The following is a 21,991-nucleotide window of genomic DNA, read 5'->3' on the forward strand; positions in this document are numbered from 1 at the left end:
TATATGGAGACTCAGGTATTGTTTATTCCAACATGCTTTCAAGTGCACAGAGGTATGTTCCTGGAAAAATGGGGATCTGAACAAAGTAGATGGGAGAGTGTGAGGGTCTAAATCACCACCGTTTATTGCTGCTATCTTCCAGAATGGACCTTGAGGATGCGAAAAGAATTTTGATTCACTACATCCATCCTATAATTAGCTGCAAGTAGTGCACTGTGTACGTGAGAAATAAGAGAAAGTGCCTGGATGGTTTTTTTAAACAGTTTTGCTGTATAGCCTAGGTTGGCTTTGGATTCACTACCCTCCTGGATGCTACGATTACAGGTGAGTGCCACCATGCCTAGGTAGTCTGTTCTGTAATGGTTATGCAGGGGACTGGGAGCCTAGATGGTGAATACAGCATATATATTTGAATGAGGGGCTTGTGATCTATGAGATATGATGCAGTGCATTGAAAATGCAATTGCAAATGGACAAACTGAATATGCCATTTGGAAGAGATAAGGACGCTCAGGCAGGTGATGCAGCGGTATAACACTTGAAATGGTTCCTGGCCCCCCAGCCTTCCACTAAATCTCAGTTGATTCCTTATTTGACACCCAAATAATTTTGAATTTATTATATTATAATCATCTGGGTATTTGATAAAACTTTATATGCGTATATTTTTCCACTGTCTATCAACACACGAATTGCCTCAAAAGACTTTTAAACTCAGCATTTAGCTATATGGCAGTGTTGTGTATACAACATATAAATAGAACATATGTAATATGTAAATTAATCCATAAAATGAAAGAATAAGCAAATACATGAATAAATAAATGCGGAAAAAGAAATAGCTTTCAATTATGTGCAGAGAATAAATGTACTATTTAAGTTGAAGATAACGTGAGCTTTCCAAGTCTTTGATTTACTCTTTAAGCACTTTTGTTTGTTCTCTGAGATCCCTGTATCTCTGTTCTCATCCCATATGTATATAACAGCATCTTCAGTTTATACATTATACATATTCTAGACAAATATCAAATATGTATTTCACTGCAAACTGAGGTTAGAATTGCCACTAGATGGCGATATATATCTATATTTTCAGTGTGTGTGTGTGTGTGTGTGTGAGAGAGAGAGAGAGACAGAGAAAGACAGAGAGACAGAGACAGAGACAGAGAGACAGAGAGACAGAGAGAGACAGAGAGATAGACAGAAAGAGCTATAGTAAGTTAGTTTTTAAAAATTCAGTTGAATAACAGTTTTAGTGAAAGAAGCCATATTAAATACCCTTTACAGTCACTATGCTATAGTTTCTAATCTTGTTTAAATTATTAGCATGAGGATCAAAGAAGATTACTAAATTTCTTTGTATTTTTATCCCTCTGAGTAAAGAAAACAACAGCCCTTCTCACAAGATTAGTATAAGCATTATAAGACTTTAGTCAAAAATATTTTTAACACTCCAAAATGTACTCCCAAAATATTGATCAAAGCTTGCAAGTCAGTAATCTCTATCTATAAACAATGGCAATACAGTATGGCTTCCATCTTCTCGTCTTCCTCGTCTCCGACTCTTACTGTCTCCCTAGCTCAGAGCTTTGCCTGTTATCTTCCATTTCTTCTCTTTTTACCGTATCCCATTGTCAGTACAGTCTGTTGTCTCTAAGTTAGAAATACAACGTGTTCTGTGGGCTGCACATATGGCGATTCTGTAAGAATACAGCGGAGATGAGACGTTCCCATCACTTAGTGACTCTTGGTTTCCTCACTTGAGGAAGTGCAGTCAGTCTGCGTTGTTCCTGCAATGACTTCGTCTAATGCCTTGCTCGGCCCCTGCGCTTGTTAAGCAGCACGTGCTTGCGATCTTAGAACTGGCCAACCATTGCTGCTTCCACTTCTGTAAGCCTTGGCCGGGCCATCATCGTCTTTCTTCTACAGTAACAGAGCAGCTGTCTGATGAGCTTTCCTTCTCTGCTTACTCTCTATATTCTCTTTAAACATCTGATGATAATGTTCTGAAAAAACGCAATTCAGAAAAATCATTCTTCTGCCTTAAAGGTTCCCCCACGTGGAAGTAAACATCATCATTCTTCTACATGGCTTACGGTTTGTCTCTGAAGAAAGTGGGCACTGGATATGTTTATTGCACATAAATAGAAGGGAAGGGAAGGGAAGGGAAGGGAAGGGGAGGGGAGGGGAGGGGAGGGGAGGGGAGGGGAGGGGAGGGAAGGGAAGGGAAGGGAAGGGAAGGGAAGGGAAGGGAAGGGGAGGGGAGGGGAGGGGAGGGAGGGGGAGGGGAGAGGAGGGAGGGGGAGGGAAAGGAAGGGAGGGAAGGGGAAGGAAGGGAAGGGGAGGGGAGGGAGGGGGAAGGAAGGGAAGGGAAAGGGAAGGAAGGGGAAGGGAGGGGAGTGTGCTGTGTTACTCTAGAAGAACATTCATCATTCTCATCGGACAAAAAAATGGCAACCCATGCCTCCATTAAAACCCAAGGCCTTAAATGAAATGTGACAGTATCTGTGGGGGTGCAGCTGTTTGGAAGAACATTCTCTTACTGCAGCAGCAAAGTAACACAACAACTTTTGCAAACATCTTTGTAATGAAACACAATTGTGTGTTTGCACAGAGGTCACACAGTGAACAGAATTAAGACAGATTCTGATTTTCACTCTATGTGCTTGCCTTTGGAGTACTTCAATAATAGGCTGCATTTTATGAAAAGCATATTAAAGAGTTCCCCTGAGTCTATCCAAACAAGGAAGATGTCATATTCCCACCTCTGACCCCATTCCACCCATTAGAAGATGAGACTAAGAGAAATCACAGATGAGAAACTGTCGTTTTACTTTTAATTTAAGCAGAGTGGTCAGACGGTTTGGAGGTGGCACCGGACAGCTCAATTTGAAAAGCAAGCACTCATTAGCTTAATGGAAGGCCAAGCTGTGATTCCGGCAGAGCCTGCTTCGGGGCAAGGCTTGAGAAAAGAGGAAATCAGAGGCAAGGAAGCTGGGGAAAGTCACACTCCAAAGGCTGCACCTGAGAAGTTATTTATGTAACTCCAAGTGAGAATTTAAGGCTCTAATTAGGAAGCCGATTTGAATGTTCCTCTTTGAACTTTCAAAGTATACTTATTTAAACATACAATTCAATATTTATCTTCACAGCTGAAGGCACAGTCTCCTTCCTGGTGCCCTGATAATAGCATGCTTTCCCCACCTCCATAGGCCTCGCCCTGCTGGGCACTGTGCCCTGGTTATTATACTGATTTCTGCACCCTCCACTCACGGGAGGCTGCTGGGAGCAGAGATTGCTTTCCTTGTTTATTTTCAAACTGCCAAGAATGACTACAAACAAATCATGGTTGAATTACATGTTGCCCTATCCATTCACTTGCTCTCTTTGTTCTTATTTTATAAATACTTAGTAGTTAGCAGGCACCGCTCCGTGGGCTGATGAAAGAGCCATGAATAGAGCAGATCAAACCTCTGCCATGACGGAGCCATGCCATGGCTCGGTGAGAAGGACCATGACTTGGTAAAATAAGTCAGTTTGAAGACGGTGGGTACTGTGGAATAAAGACAAAGCTAGATGAGATATGTGCGGAGTGCTGGGGGCCTGCCTGCCTAAGTGGCTTTATGAGTTTTTCAGAGAAGGCTGAGGGCTGAGATATACTGGGGAAGAGCATGAAAGGAGGAATGAAGGTCAAAGTCAGATGCTGGAGCAGATCTGCTGTTCCTGAAGCAGGGAGGAGACCACATTGCTAGAGTAGACCAATTGGGAGCAGGGAGAAGACCACCATGGCTGGAGCTGACCAACTAGGAGCAGGGAGAAGAGCAATGAAGGCCAAGAAGCGATCACAAAGTGTCATGAGTCTTGTAAACCTGGAAAGAATTTACACTTCTATTTATGTGCAATAAACATATCCAGTGCCCACTTTCTTCAGAGACAAACCGTAAGCCATGTTGTATTTTAGGTTTTCTGGACTGACCATGTTATGTGTTTGTTTGTAGTTTTTTGTTGTTGTTTTTATTTTGTTTTGTTTTGTTTTTTTTTTTTTACAAAAGCATGCCAAAATAGAGTAGAATCCAAATATTTCATAGACCTACAGTGTTCTCCACCAGCTATGTGCTCTTAATTGATCAACCTAGTAAGAATTCTGACTCTGTTTCCCTTCTTTCCTTTTGATGTGCTCAGCTCAATAGGACATTTGGTCCCCAGGTACAGTAGTGCAAGGGAAAAGTATCATCTCCTTCCAGTCTCCCCTTGACAATGCTCATAACGAGGGGTAGCGAGGTTATGCAGATTCACACTTCATATTAGATATCCTAACAGTACCATTCCTGAGCCTGATGTTCATTTTTTTTTCTCCTTGCTGACCCCTGGGAACAATGTTTGGCCTACACTTTTATTCTTACTGGTAGCCTACCCAAGGTGGGCACAAGGATTCTAATGTGATTCTGCTTTACCTACTTCCACTCTGTCAGGATTCTTGTAGTCCTGGACTATGTAAGAATAATTTCTATTCTGTTGAATATACCCTCTCTTTGTAGGACATATTGGCTTTATGGAATATTCTAAAATGACCTTGTCCCTCCCACATTTAACAATTCCAAATAATAGTCCTAATTATATGTTGGAGATAATACAACAAAAGATAAAGTTAAAGCTACTGAAATGGAAGTTGACAGGCTTCTGTTGGTAAAGCAAGAACAATAGCCTTGCTACCTTGAACAGGGTTGGACTACAGTATCTTGACCTTGGAATGCATTCACAGTGGCAATAGCTAAGATTATTACAGATGATAGGCCCACCTTAGATGTTCTTCTTATGGCCAAGGTGAAAACAATTTCATATCTAATACACCACACTGAATGACCCAGATGAAAATCCAAGCCAAATAGAGAGTCCGTGTTAAATTTGAAAAGAAGAACACTTGGAATTTTCAGATTTATCCCTGATGACATGTGGAATTGTTAGCTCATTGGCTCTAGGACTCAGTGAAGGTACTGTTAAGTATAATATGCCATCTTACTTTCTGTGTTGTGGAAAGTCCTGTTTATAGGAGCTTTAATGAAGATTAAGACAAATTGATAACCTGGCAGATTTTGTTGTTCTGAGTAGTCAGAACGGACTACATTTGGTACAATTGTGACATGGATCAGTTGTTGTCAGAGTTGCATAGAAACTGGGGTTTAAGCAGGGAGGTGGCAGTCCTCTCACAGTCTCATATTTATAAATATTATGAACAGTGAGGCCCTGGCAGCCCTTCCTTTTGTCCTGCTTCTCTAAGGATGTTTACGTAATGCTGTGAAGACAGAGGTAAGATCTCCCTAAAGAGTAAAGGTAGTCATGCATTCTGCCCATTTTAAAGACTTTTCTTTTCTGAATTCCTGTGTTTCTTGGCTACAATGCAACCCACCACATGAGAGCATCTTCATATAGTTAATGGAACTACTGCAAACAGCTGAGACGTGTGTAGTGGGTAGTCATTCCGGCTTTGATCTGAAAGTTCCAACCCCCATTGAGGCTTCAGTAACTGTCACGCCTACAAGGTGGGGCCGAGAGAGGACCCTGAAGACCTGAGATCCAGTTGGGCCAGCTCTCTTGGTTCCTGGACCCTGGACGCTGGAGGTAGACCTAGCAGAGTTCTCCAGAGAACACCGCCAGACTGCGCCACACCTTTCCCAGACCCTGTTACCTATCCATTCACTTGTAAGTTACCCCACAAAATAAACCTCACTTTTAACTATGTGGAGTGGCCTTAATAATTTCACCAATAGACGTGTTTGACGGTTACTAATGATAGCACTGAAATTTCTTTTGTCTTTCATTCAAGAGTCTTCTGTACCAACATCCATGTCATCTTGGTTGATTAATTTGCTGTCTTGTAAATAAATTAAAATATTACACCTTTTGTAGTTCTTAGTGCATATCTCTAAAATATATAGATGTATATAATTTAATTATATACATCTATATATAATTACAATTACAAAAATAATCATCTTATATAAAATATAACTATGTATTTAAATAAAACATTTTCAGTCTATTAGCATAATCTCAAGAAATCACTAATATAAATAAACAAATGCCTACATATCAATATAAAAGTGCAAAATGCTGAAAGAAAAACATATAAAGAATGCAAAGTGCTAATGGCAAAGAGGCAACGTCTTGTTTATAAAAGAAACATGGAAAGATACCCACCATTACACTTGATCAGGGAAAAAAGGTAAGTTAAAACTGCAGTGAGCTTTCGGTTACAACTGTATCATGGAGTGGTTAAAACTGCAGTGAGGATTCAGTTACATCTGTACTATAAAATGATTAACACCGCAATGAGATTTCAGTTACACCTGTATGACAGACTGGTTAACACTACAGTGAGATTTCAATTACACCCTCAATGATGAACTGATTATGCTGCAGAAGCTTCATATAATCCAGTGTTACTGATAACTTAACTGTTACTCTATGCCTTACATAGAGATCAACTGAAGCACAGTGGGGCCACTTTTAATGCAGGAATGACTGTATGGTCAGTTTTCCACTCTTTCTTCCCCTCTCCTCTTGTTCCTCCTTCCTGCCTTAGCAGATACTGTTTAAGCCATTCCAAAGAGAAATAATTTCAATAAGGAAACTGCAGAAGTGGAAACTGCAGAAGTGATTTTCTGAATTTGTGGAACTTTGATTTTTTTAGAAATTAGAAATTATTTTTCTTGTCTGTTAACTTTCCAGTTTTTTTTTTTTTTTTTTTTTTTTGGTTTTTCGAGACAGGGTTTCTCTGTGTAGCTTTGCGCCTTTCCTGGAACTCGCTCTGTAGACCAGGCTGGCCTCGAACTCACAGAGATCCGCCTGCCTCTGCCTCCCAAGTGCTGGGATTAAAGGTGTGCACCACTGCCTGGATAACTTTCCAGTTTTATCAGAAGGATTATTTAACTCATCTTAATTACTATTAGTTATTTATAAAATATTTATGTGTGATAAACTATATAATGAAGTTCAGTCTTTGGGCTAAAACTACATCTATTGCCCCTTTTCAAACTAGAAGTGAGGTCTGAAGGAGGAAGTACTCTTATAGGAAGGAGGACCATGTATAAAGTAGATCAGATAATTTTTTTTTTTCGAGACAGGGTTTCTCTGTGTAGCTTTGTGCCTTTCCTGGAACTTGCTTTGGAGATCAGGCTGGCCTCAACTCACAGAGATCCGCCTGCCTCTGCCTCCCGAGTGCTGAGATTAAAGGCATGTGCCACCACCACCACCACCACCACCACCCGGCATGATCAGATAATTTCTAGAAAACTACTTCCTCGCTATATTACTCTGTAGGTATTGATATTTTTAACCATGGAACTCAGAGACAAAAGGGGAAAGTGTATTTCAGAACAAGGTGAGTTTGAAGAAATGAACTCTTCATAATTCACATCTATGTTTATAGTACCAATGGAACTAGACAGCTTGGACTGCCATAGCAGGATACCAAAGGCCTAAATATTAGAGCTTCTGTCTCAGAATGTGGAGGGCAGAAAGTCCAAAGTCTTGGTATGCAGGTTTGGTTTCTATAGAGGTCCATTTTCCTGGTATGTAACCAGCTACCTCCTTTTCATCATACACACAACCTTGGTCTCTCTTTCTGTTATGAAAGAAGTCCTACTGGACTAAGGATCTACCTTTTTTTTTTTAACCTCAACATCCTTAGAAATCTATTTCCAGATATAATCACACTGGGAGGTAGGGTGCTGACATATGCATTTTAGGGATCATGATTCAGTCAATACTGTCAACCATTTCAATGAGACTGTGGTGGGTGCTCTGGATAGACTGGTGAATAAAATATTCTTTCCTTTCTGGAGATTGCATTTCAGAGGGAGGTGACATGTCATGAACAAGAATGGGTTGATATATTAAGATGGTAATTGTTGTGGACACACACATACAAGAACAGGAGAGGGAGTTATGGGTACTAGTATATGCCTTGGGGTGGGTGACTTTGTCAAATATATTAAACTTGCTGGAGTAGTTGACATTGAAGAAAACTGTGAAGAATGTGGGGTATTCACTGTCTTTGACAATTCTGGTACATTCTTAGTTGAGAACAAAGAGCATTAAGGAGAGGCTGTGGAAGGCACAGTTTAGTCACATGACTTTGTTCTGGGCATGCACAAAATTATACAACCAATACTGTGCTTAAATGATCGATAGAAATCAACACATTTCAGAGCTGACCATTCCTTTTACAGCTGAAAACTGGGAACAGGAATTGCTTTAATGCTCCAGTTGAACTCTTTGAGGAAATATTGTCTGGCTGTCACACTTGTCATGGATGAGCAAACTTCTCCCCATCTCTTGGGTCCTGTTGCATTGTTAACAGTCCAACACTTGCTTTGGTGGGAAAGACCAGTGGGTAATCTCATTGTTTATTCTGACAACTATGCCAAACATAATTTTCTAGGCTGGCTTATACTCTAAATGAAGAACTTCTTCCATATTAGACCTCGGACTGAGTTCTAAAGGGAAGGTACAAAATAAGCCAGTCTATTTTTTTTTTTTAGATGTTACAGTGAACTTGGTAAAACATAAATACAAAGCAATAGCCAGTATCTTTATATAATGTGCAGAGACCCCGGAGACTCAAGCAGGAAGCACCTAGTTTAGAGCAGAGAGCACATGGTGAGATGGACAGCTTTTCAGGAGCACCCAATGTCTGATTGCAACTTATTGGAGGAGCTTAGCTATGAGGTCACTGCCATTCAACAGACATTGATCAAACAGTCTTGGTGTGAAGCAAACATTATGCTCTGGCAGAACAAAAGTTATTCAAGTTAGCACAGTGGTAAAGAGGAACAGATACAAACAAATTCATGGGTTAGGTTCTACTGGATTTGAGGAGTGGGTGTCCGGTGTCTGGAAGTTTTATGGGTACGGTTATGGGTAGAGTCATTGTAATGAAAACCGAGGCTCCTGAAGACAGATGAGGCAGCATGACGAAAGATGAGGAGTCAGGCAGGAGTGCTGTGGTGGGAAACTACAGATGTTTCCTGGAGAATACATTAATGGTAATGTGTATATATATATATATATATATATATATATATATATATATATATATATATATATATATATATATAGTGGTATAATAGAGAGCAAGAGTGAGAAAAGGAGAGGGAGAGGAAGAGGAAGGGAGACAGGGAGAAGATGCAAAATAAAGGTGAAGTAAGAAAGGCTTCTCATACCATGAGAAAGGATTCAGGCTTGTGCCGTGCACACATAGATATTTATGAGGGAGAGTAGTAGAATCAATGTTAGAAGAATTTTAGATTTTGCTTCATTTTGGATTGAGGTTGGATAGTGGACTGGTCTAGGCACAGAAGGGAGGTGGAAGAGAGACTAGAGGTTTGGTAGAAGGAATCAATTAGGATTAGTCTGGGCAGAAAACCATGATGATCTAAGTCAAGAATATGTAGTGGAGGGAAAGAGAAGAATGTGAGGGGAAGATAAATGGCAGGGCTTGACAACTGACGGAATGACAATGGTACTTCTGAGGTGACAGACAAGCCAGGATCTGTGTTGTCCTACTTCTTCAGCAATTTAGTGATCAGCCATGAAATGGCAATTGTCTAGCAAAAGAACAGGGTAAACAACTCTAAGATCTTAGTGAAAAGGGTTTCACTCCAGTGCAAGTTATTTTCCAATGGGTTTTAAATTCCTTGCGTCTAAGGACTCATGTCTTATTTTAACCTGCTTTGTCATGATTTTGCAGTGCTCGATACACAGAAGTTCTTTGGCCTAAATTAACTTGTCATATGAAAAGCTAGGTTGTAGATACACCTTTGGATTAAAAAAAAAATGTTCCCTAGAAATGCCATCACTTACAGTCCTGTGCACATTTAGATCATCTTAGATTAACAACTGTACTATTTTGATTATGTTTACATTTTATTTGCAGGAAAGTTATTCCTGGGAGCACATGCTGAGGTAACAATTTCTTGTGGACAAAAGGTATACTGTCTCCTCCTTTGGCTTAATTCAACATATCTCGCCACTCACAGAGCTTTCTGGATCATTAACCATTCTAAAACTCAGGGCTACCTTTTGTTGTGAGTGTTATGGTTGTTCAAAGGCTGAGCTTTAGAGACAGAGTCAATTTATATGGACTAACTCTGCAGAGAAAGTTTTATGAGAGCGTTTCATCGATAATGTTCAGTTGACAAAGTAATTGCTATTTCAGGCCCTTTTGGCCTGAAGAGTTTTTGTTCTGAATCTGTGGTTTAAATGCATAACAAAAGCAAAGACTCCTTAATGGTACTTGCTTTGAAATTAGAATGTGATTACTTTAAAACATGGATAGTTTTATTGCCTTAAACTATTTTTAAACTGCCATTCGTTTTTTAATGGTCTCCATCACTGCATGCTGCAGAGAAGAAAAGGTGGAAGAAAATTCACATTGGCTCAGAGCTGGATGAGGACCTGCAGAGAACTGGAGGAAAAGATATTATTTTTTGACCCTGGTGATCATTAGTTCTCTCTATGCCTCCCCTAAAGCTCCATATAGGCGTTCCCAGCTCAACACTTAGAGCGTAATTGGACCAAGTGGGATAAAAGGTTACCCAGCTCCTCATTTGGGGGAAGCTCTATGAATTGGAAAAGCGCAGGTAGACACTGTGTGAATATACCTCATGCATATATACGTTTCACGATATGCTCGTACTCCTTGAAACATGTAAGAACCAGACAGACCGTTTTTAACTAACGTGGAGTTCAGAAATGTGAGACTGAGGAAAATAATAGGTCCATTTCTCTGAGAAGGGTGTTGGTGCTCAGGCACTTGTCCTAGTAACGGGTCAAGGTGAAGAAGTCTTACCCTGCCATACATGCTCTGGTAGGCCCCAGCTATCATCTGCCGCTGTGCATTGCTGCGTTGCGTTAGGATGTCGATCAGCATGTCCTTGTTGCAGTCTAGGAAGGAATCAGAACAGAAAATTCAGGAAGTTCTTTGACAGTAGCTAGGAAGACTCCACCCTTTACGGATTAATCATAACTAACGGGAAAGTGTTATCTCTGTTAGTATTTTACCTTTAAATACAATTGGATATCACATAGCAATGCTTGCTGAATTCTTTTTTTTATTTTATAATTTATTTAATTTTACATATCAGCCGCGATTCCCTTGTTCTCCCCCCTCCTGCCCCCCCACCCTGCCTTCCCCCCAGCCCACCCCCATTCCCATCTCCTCCAGGGCAAAGACTCCCCTGAGGATTGAGTTCACCCTGGTAGATTCAGTCCAGGCAGGTCCAGTCCCCTCCTCCCAGGCTGAGCTAAGTGTCCCTGTCGTGAGTGGGGGTAATGAAGGGCAAGGGCTGAGGGAAAGAGAGCTCGGGGGAGCGGGAGATCCCAGCTGGATCAAGAACAGAGAGGCAGAACAAGGAATAAAAGACCATGATAAATGAAGACCCCATGAGAGTAGGAAGAAGCAAAGTGCTTGCTGAATTCTTGATGCTCCTCTCTCTCTCTCTCTCTCTCTCTCTCTCTCTCTCTCTCTCTCTCTCTCTCTCTCTCTCTCTGCAATTAGTGCTACTTATATACACTGCACTCCTTCCATCTAAAATCCCATAAGAAACATTGGAAGGTAAGGAAAATTTAGCTTTTCTTTAGCTATCTGGTCTACCCGCCTGAAAGAGAGCCTCCCTGACTTTCAGGCCCATGAGTAGTAATTGAGCGCCACATCCTTCCTATGGTTCAGTCAAATACATGGTTCGTAATGAACACGTGTTCTGAAAGCAGGACTGCTTTTGTAGGACCCACAGAAGAAAGGGGAACAACCTAGAAGGAAATAACGAAATCACAAGGTGTCTGCGCACTTCAGTTGGGTGAAGTGAGACTATCAGACTTTGGGTGGAACATGGTCTCTCACTCATCACCTAGGCCGTCTTTCTGGGTTGTGCATCCTCTACTTATTCATATCACAGTATTGCATTATCATATCACATCACAACATTCATAGCAGTCGTATATCATGATTGTTTTTTATTATGTTGCATTTCAGAATAGAGTGACTAAAATAACTTTAACTTCTGCACCAGCTTGACTAAAATATAAACAGATTAATTTCTATCTAAAGCCTCATGAACTCTTTTTTTCTTAGGGTATTTATCTTAGAAAACTTAGAAGTGTAAATGCCTTCTTTGCTATCTATCTGTCTATCTATCTATCTATCTATCTATCTATCTATCTATCTATCTATCATCTATCTATCTATCTATCTATCTATCTATCTATCATCTATCTATCTTTCTATCTTCATCATCATCATCTATGTATCTATCATCCATCTTTTTCACAAGAGAATAGAAAGATGGATGATTTAGAAGGAGATAGGAGACTGTAAAGATATTTATGAATAATAAATAGAAGATTTTTTCAATGATTTTCACTGTGTTCTTATAATCATAACATTTATTGAGTTACTATACTCATCTGTTTTTGTTGCTCTGTTGAGATTACACACAAACTATCTCTCTGATTTACTTTGTGCTTATTGGTTTCTATAGCAGTTTTTGTTCACTTTTTATGAGATATTGTATAATAATTTTAAATGGATCTCAAAATTTTATTAAAGTGTGTTAATTAAAATACAGAAACAAAATACTGATAAAAAAATGAAAGAGAGTCCATTACTCATTTACTTCATTAAAATGATAATAAAGGGACATTGTAAATAACTCTATGTTACAAATTTTAATTGTCTAGATAAATGGATCAGGTCCTTCAAAGATATTATGTACTCAAACTTATACAAGGAAATTGACAATCTGAATAGATATATAGCTATAAAAGAAATTGAATCAATGATTAACAGTGTGTCAGAATAAAAGTATTAATATTAGATGTTTTAATAACTAATCTGACAAATTTTAAAAAAGAAATACCAGTTGTCTACAATCTCTTCCACATACCTGAAATGTTCTGAGGCCAATCAGTATTACTCTAATATTCGAACAAGAGACAGATATTACAGGTAAACTCCTGAACAAAATCCTTCATGAACAAAGATGCAACCCCCCCTCAAAAAAAAAACCCTAGAAAATTGAATACAACAGTATGTATGAAGAATTATTCATAGGTCTAACATTAGACAATCAGTGTAATCTACGTCATTAACAGTTTAAAAAAGCAAATTCATATGACTATAAGGAAAGATATAGAAAAGGCATTTGACAAAATTCAATGTTGTGGGACATTTTGGTTGCACTCTGACACTCCACAGACTGACAATAAAATTTACTTTGCTACCAGCTGACCAAAATTGGCCATAGAGCTTTTAGAGGACGTATAGAGAGATGCAGAAAGCAGTATGGAGGGGCTTAGGAGATTCTCGGATCTTTTGGATCAAGAAAGGAGAGAATGAGAGAGAAAGAGAGAGAGAGAGAGAGAGAGAGAGAGAGAGAGAGAGAGAGAGAGAGAGAGAGAGAGAGAGAGAGAGAGAGAGAGAAGGTAACTGGTCACTTCTCTGCCACTTCTCTGATCGATCAGGTATTTACCCAATATCTGATAACTGAGTTTTTATTGATAAAATAATAATTAGATAAACACTTCAATGAAACAAAAGTTCTAACCAAAGTATGAATCAAAAGAAGCTTCTTCAGTTTGAAAAAGCTCTGCAAAATCTATTGATTATTATCATGATGAGAAAGGTCCTTCAGCTGAGTCGGAGTATTTCAAAACAGATTACTTTTGACTTGTGTACCCCTTTGTTAAGTTTGAAGGCTATAGGTTAAGAATGGTTTCAGTTTTCTAGTGTCACATGCAGATTTGGAAAATATACATGCTTATGGATTATAAAAACAAAAACAAAAAAACCAGGCTGAGCAAAGTGCCCCAGCAAAGGCCCCAGGCTCCAAAAAGCCAGCCCATGCACTACGGACAGGTCCCGGTTCGGTTCCACTGCCTGGGGGCCTCCCAAACAGTTCAAGCTACTTGACTGTCTCACTTATCCAGAGGGCCTGATCCAATTCCATAGGGGTTCCTCAGCTATTGGTTCACAGTTCATGTGTTTCCACTAGTTTGGCTATTTGTCCCTGTGCTTTTTCCAATCATGGTCTCAACATCTCTCCTCTCTCTCGCTGCTGATTGGAGCTCAGCCTGGGAGGAGAGGACTGGACCCGCCTGGACTGAATCTACCAGGCTGAACTGAATCCCCAGGGGAGTCCTTGCCCTGGAGGAGATGGAAAAGGGGGTGGATGGGGGGGGGGCTGCGAGAGGAGGGAGGACAGGGGAATCTGTGGCTGATATGTAAAATTAAATTAATTATAAAATTAAAAAAATACACAGTGGAAAATTCATACCAAAGTTGGTGAACACACACACACATACAAAATAAATAAAAACCCAGTTGAAAACTTCAAAAACAAAACCCAGAAAAATCAACAATGACAACAAAAACAGCTTTTCTGAGAACGTAAATGTAGGTAAGTAGCTATTAATGGTGATGAGTTGAGAACTGATGGTATTATCAGGAGATGCATGCCTAAGAAGTGCTTCCTTTTAGGTTGAATAAGTACGTATTTAAGCACCTTTCTACAATTTTTGCTAAAATTACTTATCTTCATATGCTTTAGAGTCCATTTTTGTTTACTTTCAGAGTTATATACTTAAGAATATCTGGACAAAACATTGATATTGGTCTTTTCCAATGGCACTTGACCCAAGTCAGCAAAATTGCAGACCCTTAATACATTTGAGACTATATTCTTGCTCTGGAATGCTTCTCCAGATACTATGCCATCTGACTCCAGACACTCTGAAATACGTCAGCCTAAATCTCACAAGCAAAATATTGTGACAGTCAAAATTAATCTGTGATAGGAAAGTTGAAACTGGAGAAAAGAATTTATTTATTCATTATTATTTGTGTGTGTGTGTGTGTGTGTGTGTGTGTGTGTGTGTGTGTGTGTGACCAAATTGCTCTGCACTTCAGTTTTAAAGGAAAAAAATCACAGTTGAGAATTCTGAAGAAAAACTTGTTTTGTCTCTGTAGTTTTTCTAGTGATCATTGATGTTTTAAAAGGCATGAACTGGTTGCCAACTCCTAAAGCCGAATTCAGGAAACGTATTTAATACTCCATTATTTTCCTATGTGTGATATGCTATTCATGATTGAAACATAAAGATATGCAGGTTTGTAGTGTGCATTCATGTAAATGAGAGAGGGAGAGAGACAGAGACACACACACAGAGATAGTGAGATAGAGACAGAGAGGAGAGACAGAGATAGAGTCACAGAGAGAGACAGAGAGAAGAGGGAGAGGGAGAGATTCTGTAAAGCAAGTAACCATGTTCTGAAGTTAAGAGTTTGCTTTCTTATGCATAGGTTTAATTTTTTTCTGTAACTATTTCTTCTATATTGTCTGTGTTTATCTTCCTGCTCATTTAGAAATGTTTTAGAAATGGGTTTTGTCCAAGGAAAATACATGAATATTTAACAGTTTTACATCAAACCCTAAAGATTAAAGAATTAAAAACAAGCTAACTCTTTTCCTCCCTTTTTCTTGTAAATTCCTTTCCTAAACTCTGATCTTATCAGATGAACATCAATTTCTTAAGCCAAATACACCAATCTAGGAACTCACAGGCCAGTCTGCCGGTGCAATGGACAGGCAGAAGGCAAATGATTATCAAGGAGGATGGGGTTAGAAAGAAAGATGCCCAGGATGGCACAGTTGGTAGAGCCTGGGGTGCTCAGAGAAAGATGCAAAGAGGATGTTCATTTGGAGAATTTAGGTTAAAAAACAGACCAGAGAAAAGAATAGCATCCCAGGCAAGAAGTACATTGGGACAATTTATGAGGTGTGAACAAACAGAGCCATCTGGGAGAGGAGGATGCTAGATTTGGCTGCAAGAGTAAGTAGCAACAGAAATAGACTATAAAGAAAACAAGTGCAGAGGTCAGGAGGATGCATTACTTCCGATTACATTTACTGCTTTGGAATTTTACCCGAGAGTCCACAGTGAGGCATTTGAGGGCATGAGGACATGAGGGATTCATTTCAGGATTTCAGACTACACAAACTGCAATTTCTCTTCGGCATCATAGTCTCCTATTATTTTCTTCTCCTTCTACGCTGTTGTGTCTGTCTTCTAGGTTTTTTTTTTTCACTCTTGATATCATGTTACCACGTTGTAGAGAAGGACAACACAATAACCACAGCAGGAATTTCCCAAGCTTACCAAATCCTTGGAGTGCTCCTCCCAGCATTTGGGCATCCATCACAGGATTGAAATTTGGAGCTGGGAAGATGGTTCCTTGGACCTGGTGGGAAAAGTCAACACATTATACTAATTGAATGAAAAGTTGCAACAAAATTTTCTATATAAATGCCTGCAGAACATAGTTTAAACTACTATACTACACTGACATTTATTAAATGCTGTAGTTGTGTGTTAAATATAGAAAGCTAATGTGGCTGAGTGTGTTTTATTCAGTAGCTTCCACTATGTTGGCATTCACCATCCAAATAAGAAGCTGAGATTTTAGAACTAATAGTAAAAAGATATAAGAACCATATTAAAATACGCATTTTCTTAGGAACTGAAGACTACTTCATAGAAGCTGAAAAGAAAACCATATTGTAAGATTCATGCTATTCATCTGAATTATAAGTGTCATTCACTATTATAGCTTTTTTGGCACAAAAGAGAATCTATATCATATGGGAAAAATTAAAATTCTTAAACATAGATTATGGAAGACCTAAAAATTTGAGGAATGTAGATAAGATTGAAATTACTTACCTGAAGCACTCAGCTGGAGAGAAAACATAAAAACTGACCCTCTCATCTCTGGACAATAGTAAAATAGCAGAACACTTAGGGAAGGTTTCTGACTTCAGACAGAGCCAGCAGACTCCCTGCTCTATGCTCATCCTCAACACAAAAGAGCTGTCAATCAGATATTATCAAGAACAAGGTCAGCTCTCTGCATTTGTTGGTGGTGTGTCTGGAACTCTGGAAAATGAAAATGCTATTTCATAGTGAATGAGCCTGTGAGGATTTCAGAGCTCCTTCACTGAGCTGGGGCTTTGGGAATACAATGTTAAGTGATTATGTAGCTCTCTAGTACTCATTGTCTAATGGAAGGTTAATCAGTTAAGCAGAACAAGACTGGCCATAGTTAATTGTTAGATAAGTGTTAATCCATTGATACCAAAATATATACTAAATGAGCACTAAATGCTCTGTTTCCTTGAATTACATGTAGATTTAGTTTTAAATGATATTAGTAAATGTGTAGTTGTGAATTTGAAGTAGATAACCATAGAGTAACTATAGTGTAAAACAGTCATATTTTATGCTAGAAGTACATTTATGATGGTAGACTATGCTCCTTCAGCATTCCCATGGACAGATGAATGCCATTAAAATTAAGAACTGCCAGATACAGTGGTTCATGCTTGTAACTCTACCACCTGGGAAGCTGAGGCAGAAGGATTATGTGAGTTCAAGGCCAGCCTTATCCTTTACTGTTTGTAAACTCCACACAGCCTGGGTTACAGAGTGAAACTCTTTCAAAACACCTCCTGCAGCCTTGAGGCAGGGGGAGGGGCTTGGACTTGCCTCTACTGGATGTGTCTCCCCCCGGCAGGCCTTGTCTTCTTGTGGGGAGAATGGGGGGTGTGTTGGGGGGAAGGCTGGGGGTCAAGAGGAGGGAGGAGGGGAATCTCTGATTTGGTATGCAAAATAAAAAAAATTCTTAATAAAAAATAAATACATGAAATAAAAAGAAACAAAGTATCTAGTACTATAAAATCCATTCTTCATCTACATTGCTCCAGTGCATTTTTTTTTTTTACAAATAAATTTCCAGTTAGCATCCAAGGTCTCAAGTTTATTGTACATGACCTCATGACCTCAAAAGAACATTCTCTTAGTCAATTCCCAGTTATAGAGGCTGTTTAGTAGGTGAAACAAGATTTTAACGCATATGTCCACCAAACTGTCATGTGGTGGGATTCTGTTAGGAGACAGACAGATATGTCTTTCATTTACTAAATTAAACCCAAGTAGCAGATTTTAATGTAAATACTTGAATCTTCATTTCTCAATCATTTTTATCTTATTTATTTTGTTTTTTGTGTATGTGCTTTGAATATATGTATGTGCACCATGTGTGTACAAGAGACTTCAAAGGTTAGAAAAGGATATTAGATCTCCAGAAGCTGGAGAGGGGTTATGGGATACCTGTCATGGGTGCTGGGGAGAGAAACCAGTGTCTTTGCAAGATCAGCCAATGCTCTTAATTGCTGATCCATCTCTCTAGTTTCCAAATTTTCTTTTTAATGTTTCAACGCTAGAGGAATTTAAGATTTAAATATTGGAAGCAACAATCACTTTGCTTTAACTGTGAAATTATGCTGCTATCACTACATTTTATAAAATGCATGTATGTATGTATTTCTTTCACCAAGAAAAGAATTTATAACAGTGTATTGTTTCAGAGTAATATTAAGTTCACAACATATTTAGCAAAATGGGTATTGATTTCCCATTTCTCCCTACCTCCCCCTCTCTCATTATCAATATCTATCACAGTGGTATATATGCACATGCTCTCTCATTATCAATATATATCAGAATGGCATATTTGCTACATGGACCTACTTGATACATAATAATTTTCAGTCCATATTATGGGTCACTTGTGGTGGTATACACTGTTTAAGTTGAAACAAATTTATAGAGGCTTGTGCTTATCATTATAACCACTGTAATAATACCACATAGCTGCTTCAATGTCCTAAGAGTCTTGCACATTTTCATCTTTGCTATATTAAATTTTTTTTGAAGAATAATTGAAAGGTTCCTTATTTTCTGCTACGGTAACAATTGAAAGTGAATTTGTCACTGCAACATTACTATTTACTACTTTAATGATCTTAATCTTGCTAAGTGTTATCAGCCAAATGAAAACTTACTTTGAGGTTTAAAAAGAGAAAACACAAAGCATTAAAAAAAAAAAAAACAACAGAAACAAAGCAAGAATTTCCAGTATGTCCATTTATATTCAGAATATTAAAGTCTTAGCTAGAGTAATAGGACAAGTGAAGGCTATAAAGGGGATATAAATAAGAAAGCAAGAAGTCAAAGTATTCTTTATTTGCAGACAACATGATTCTATACGTTAAACATCCTTAATACTGAACCATAAAACTTCTATAGTTGATAAACAATCACAACAAAGGAGCAAGATGCAAAATTAATATACACAATTCTGTACCCTTTGATATGCTAACAATCAATATATCAAGAAACAAATCATGGAAACAATACTGGCTTATTTACTTTTCTATTGCTGTGGAGACAGTGTGGCCAGAGCAACTTACAGAAGAAAGAGGTTATTGGGGGTTCACAGTTTCAGAGGGTGAGTTCATGACTTATCATGGTGGGGAGCGGGATAGCAGGAAGACAGGCATGGCACTGGAGCAGTAGCTGGGAGCTCACAATCTGAGATGGCAACTGCCAGTTAACTGGGAATAGCATGGGCTTTGAAGTCTCAAAGCCCTACCCCAATGCACACACCTTTTCCAACAGCGCCAAACCTAAGCAGCTTCACCATCTTAGGGCCAAACTTTCAAATATATGAGCCTATGGAGGCTATTCTGATTTAAACTACCGCAAATCCACTGCCAATAGTACAAAAAAAAAGTCTTAGAAAATGAAAGACTTGCACAATGTAAATTTTCAGATGATGAGGAAAGAAACTAAAGAAAATACCAAAATATGGAAGCCCCCCCCACCATGATCATGGATTGGTAGGATTCATATTTGAAATGTCTGTCCTATAAAAAACAATCTGCAGATTCAATGCAATCCTCATCAAACTCCCAACACAGTTATTCACAGGAATTGAAAAACATAATCTTAAGATTCATATGGAATCACAAAGACCCATCATAGCCAAAACAATCTTGAATAACAACAATAACAACAATGGTGATAATAATGGAATGGGTGGAAGTATGTCACTCCAGATTTCAAATCATATTACAGACTTATTTTGGTCCTTATTTCTATTTCTGATGAGAAAATACTGCTGGAAACGATACGATACTGGGGAAAAGGAGTTCATAATGTCGGCCCTACCTCAGGGAATAAGGTGGACTCTCATTAGAAACTGGAGAAAGAAGACTTTAAAAATATGTAGCATATTGCTACATAACTGTAAGCTGGCTATGACAGTGAACCAAGAAAACCTGTATGGATGTGAGGTTGTCTTTAGCACTGTTTTCCATGGAGCAGGTTCCGACATACAGTTGTAGAGAAGTAGTTCTCATGGAATTGCAGAATTACAGATTTTTCTGGAGATTTAATAGTTCTACAAAGCAAACATTCATATTTGTACTGCACAGAGTAAACCATCTGCAGGTACCTATGTTCAAAGGTTAACCCTACACTTTGTGTTGGAACAAATGTATCTCAGTGAATATTACATGTGTCTTTAGCTGAAGGTCTAGTGGCACTTTGGTTATTGAATAAGCCAAATTTTGAAAACATTACAGCTTTCAAACAATTCCCTGTGGTTTACAAAACATGATTACTGATAAAGAAAGCATATTGTTTGTTGTGGCCCATAACAAATTTCTTACACTTTAAAATGTGGCAAGAGTAAAGCTTGTTCACATTAAAATAATTATTGCAAGATATTAGGAGACTGTGTAAATGTTTTGTCTTGGACCCCAAAGAGATTTGAATTTAAGTTTCTGTGTCACTAAGTGATTGTATGTGCACAGAAGTTCCTTAATTTCAGTGTGTCTCATTTTTCTTCAGTTACAAAATATGGATAATATGACCTTAATATCATAGAGTCCTCTAGCAATGAAATATGATAGTGTGAACTAGAGCTTGGGGAGGTGTTTAGCACTTTGAAAATGGCAGCTATTACAGTAATTACAGAAATTCCACAGAAGAAAACATACTTAGAAGTGACAACAACAAAAGACCTGTGAGAGAGACTAACACATTGTGAAAAAAATGTCTCCACAGAAAAAAATTCAGTAAAATTAATCTACTACTAATAAAATTACAAACAAGCATGAAAAGTATGGAATGCATCCAAATATTAGAATTTTTATCATCTTTTATTCATTATACAGATATTATTTTTATTACTTAGCTATTGAGTACTAAGTTATAAAATGTGTAAGATAGAAAACATGAATAGTAATTTTTACTCCAGGATATTATCTATTTTCACATAAAGAATAACCAATAACCAGTATCTTTTCATGTTAAGAGTCCAAATGGAACTCATCATAGAAGGAACATATCTCAACACAATAAAGGCTATCCATGAAAAATCTACAGTTGCTTCTGTGTGAAATTGGAAAAAAAAAATCTCAAAACATTCCACTAAAATCAGGAACAGGAAAGGGTGACAGGGAGGTTGGGGCTGAGACTGGTCAGTGTGGGTGTCATCAACATGAGAAAGTTTTAAGTTTGGTGATCAGAAAATACATACAGAAAATCAGGTTTGGTTGGGACACTGAACTGTAAATTTCAACACACAAAATTCACAGGGCAATCAAGATACGAAGGTCCAAGAACAAATTAAACTAACTAAAGTTAAAGTATATATAATATTTCTACTAATTCTTTGTGAATGTATTACTATATATGTCTTAGTTGGACTTATGTTGCTATAGAAATGCAGTGATTAAATCTAACTTGGGGAGGGAAGGGTTTGTTTGACTTACAGGTTGTAGTCCATCATCGAAGAAGCAAGGCAAAAACTCAAGGTGGGAGTTAGATGCAGGAAACGTAGAAGAACATTGGTTATTGACTTGCTTTCCCTAGCCTGTTCAGTTATCTTTTACTACAGTTCAGGCTCTTTTGCCTAGGGAAAGTATTATCCAAAGAGAACTGGCCCCTCTCACATCACTGTCCATGCTTCTCACTTGTTGGTAGGGATTTGGGACCTTTTTCTACTCCATGTTATCATGTTAACTGG

At 38.5% G+C, this 21,991-nt stretch overlaps 1 protein-coding gene across 1 annotated transcript in view; it reads right to left on the reverse strand.

The window, feature by feature from the left end:
- Anxa10 (annexin A10) overlaps nucleotides 1-21,751 on the reverse strand; it is a 45,513-nt gene extending 23,762 nt beyond the window's left edge. The window contains exons 1-4 of the mRNA XM_052752742.1: nucleotides 21,738-21,751; nucleotides 20,296-20,359; nucleotides 16,216-16,297; nucleotides 10,853-10,947 (exon numbers count right to left, since the gene is read on the reverse strand). Coding sequence (XP_052608702.1) covers nucleotides 10,853-10,947; nucleotides 16,216-16,297; nucleotides 20,296-20,359; nucleotides 21,738-21,751 — 255 coding nt within the window. The remainder of the gene's footprint in view (nucleotides 1-10,852; nucleotides 10,948-16,215; nucleotides 16,298-20,295; nucleotides 20,360-21,737) is intronic.
- Between the last annotated feature and the right edge of the window lie 240 nt (nucleotides 21,752-21,991).

The sequence above is a fragment of the Peromyscus californicus genome, unplaced genomic scaffold (genome assembly GCF_007827085.1).
Source record: "Peromyscus californicus insignis strain IS unplaced genomic scaffold, ASM782708v3 Scaffold_23__1_contigs__length_62951481, whole genome shotgun sequence".
Classification (NCBI taxonomy): Eukaryota; Metazoa; Chordata; class Mammalia; order Rodentia; family Cricetidae; genus Peromyscus; species Peromyscus californicus.